We start from the raw sequence: 2,500 nt of genomic DNA, 5'->3' as shown, positions 1-2,500 counted from the left end.
CTTCTGGCAAGAACCCAACGTCCCAAGATCACACCCCGGGTACCCCTTCCTCGTCCACCCGCTTCACCTTCAACACCTCCAGGCGCTGTGGGCAGCGGGTAGCGCGGGTACTCCTATCCCTGGAGGTCACGTGTTGGATGTTGGTGGCAGCAGAGACAGCAGCAGTACCGGAAGTAGCAGCAAGCAAAGCGGGCACGTGCACAAGGAGTTCTTGGAGAGACTGCAGAGCGCTCAGGTTCGCGGCTACGACCTGGCGGCGTCCCGCTTCCCCATCACGGAGTTCCTCTTCTACAACTACGGTCTGCGCAGCTACCTGGATCAGACATCTGGTGCTGGTTCTGAGACGTCTTCTGCATCGGGTCCTGGCAGACATTTACACCATCTCAGCAGGTCTGCTGCCTGCCCCGGTCTCAGGCCTGAAGGTTCTACAGGCAAAATGGCGGTGCCAAAGTTCTGTGTCGGACAGAGAGGAAGCCCAGGAGGATCTCCTACAGAAGGTGTTGCTGGTGGTGGTGGTGGTGGTGGTGGTGGTGGTGGTTCGACGTTCCCGACGCTGTGTCCCTACCTGGGGTACAACTGTCACAACCTGCACAGCCCCGCCCCACACACACTGCGGGACTGTGTCATGGGACAGTCTGCTGCTGCTGCGTCGTCGTCGTCGTCGTCATCATCGTCATCGTCAGTGTTTGAGGCGATGAGAGGAAGAGATGTGAGACAGCCATGGAAGCCTGCTGCGGGCAGGACAGTCAGTGCCTACAGCGGACGTTACCACCCCTTTGCTTGAACACTGGACATGTGCGCCACGAAGATTGTGTCCGATGTAGAAGTTCGTCGTCTATGAGTGAGCGTAGAAGGGATGGAATTGTCTGTGTGTTTAGCGATGTTTTCTGACATGATGACTGGACGACCCATGTCTTCAACGGAGGGCAATTGCGCTAGTCACTTGTGATGGTTGTGTCCAATCCTGATAAATATATATATGTGTCTTTCTGTGAGTGTCTGTGAAGGCGATGGAATGTTTGGTGCTGTGCACCTTCTTTTTCTTGTCTTTTTCAAAATGATGACTGTACTGTATCGAACACTTTTCTCTTGCTTCATTCGAACTTAAAGACTTGTGTTAAATATACCCAAAAAATGGGAAAGAAGACCGCTTGAATGTGTATGTAGGCACGACCGTTGAATGGATTGGGACGCGGAATACTGTGTTTAACACCCCCCGCGGGTTAGGGGGAAGAATTTACCCGATGCTCCCCAGCATGTCGTAAGAGGCGACTAACGGATTCTGTTTCTCCTTTTACCCTCGTTAAGTGTTTCTTGTATAGAATATAGTCAATTTTTGTAAAGATTTTAGTCAAGCAGTATGTAAGAAATGTTAAGTCCTTTGTACTGGAAACTTGCATTCTCCCAGTAAGGTCATATATTGTACTACGTTGCAAGCCCCTGGAGCAATTTTTTTATTAGTGCTTTTGTGAACAAGAAACAATTAACAAGTGGCTCTTGACGGGCGCAGTGGCGTGGTGGTAAGACGTCGGCCTCCTAATCGGGAGGTCGTGAGTTCGAATCCCGGTCGCTGCCGCCTGGTGGGTTAAGAGTGGAGATTTTTCCGATCTCCCAGGTCAACTTATGTGCAGACCTGCTAGTGACTTAACTCCCTTCGTGTGCACACGCAAGCACAAGACCAAGTGCGCACGGAAAAGATCCTGTAATCCATGTGAGAGTTCGGTGGGTTATAGAAACACGAAAATACCCAGCATGCTTCCTCCGAAAGCGGCGTATGGCTGCCTAAAGGGCGGGGTAAAAACGGTCATACACGTAAAAATCCACTCGTGCTAAAAACATGAGTGAACGTGGGAGTCTAAGCCCATGAACGAAGAAGAAGAAGAACAAGTGGATCTATCCCATCTCCCCCCCCCCCCTTTCCCCGTCGCGATATAACCTTCGTGGTTGAAAACGACGTTAAACACCAAATAAACAAACAAACTGTGTTTAACCATTATTTCTGGCCTGATGGTCTGGTTTTCTCGATGAAGGGGATGGTGGCGCTACCTAGGAGGTATTTGTATGTCTGCCGTAATGACGATCTCTTCGTTTGATTGAATAATTAAAGTGGAAGGTGCTGTTGGACTGGATAATGCGATCTTGTGTATCTTTTTATTTCTGTTTGCATAATGATGCGGTCATACCTTAACTGATTTACAATAAATACTCAACGAGCCGTTCTGATAACCAACATTATCCTGCAGACTGTCTCTTCAGTCCTATGCTCATAATGGTGTGTTGTGTTGTTTTAAAATGTTCAACTTTGTGAACGACGCCCTAGCCCTAGGGATAGCGTTTCTGGTTTTATTAATAAGGGAGGGGCTCTGTTCAGCACACAGTAGTTTGAAGTCTTCTTTTTCTCCACAAAATCGTAGTTTTGGAAGTATGTTTGTGTTATTCTTTTTGTTTTGAAGTGTACATAGTTGTGCGTGTGTGTGTGTGTGTGTGTTTGTGTGTGTGT

General features: G+C 48.7%; 1 protein-coding gene across 1 annotated transcript in view; it reads left to right on the top strand.

Moving 5' to 3' along the window:
• LOC138953113 (uncharacterized) overlaps positions 1-2,499 on the top strand; it is a gene marked incomplete at its 5' end in the record, with an annotated part of 3,230 nt that extends 731 nt beyond the window's left edge. Inside the window, 1 exon segment of the mRNA XM_070324899.1 lies at positions 1-2,499. This exon segment is cut by the window's left edge and continues 85 nt beyond it. Within this exon segment, the coding sequence (XP_070181000.1) occupies positions 1-784 (784 nt within the window). The 3' untranslated portion in view covers positions 785-2,499.
• Between the last annotated feature and the right edge of the window lies 1 nt (position 2,500).

The sequence above is a fragment of the Littorina saxatilis genome, linkage group LG17 (genome assembly GCF_037325665.1).
Source record: "Littorina saxatilis isolate snail1 linkage group LG17, US_GU_Lsax_2.0, whole genome shotgun sequence".
Lineage (NCBI taxonomy): Eukaryota > Metazoa > Mollusca > Gastropoda > Littorinimorpha > Littorinidae > Littorina > Littorina saxatilis.
Note: the sequence above shows the minus strand (reverse complement) of the source record. Positions and strands in the feature narration are given on the sequence as shown.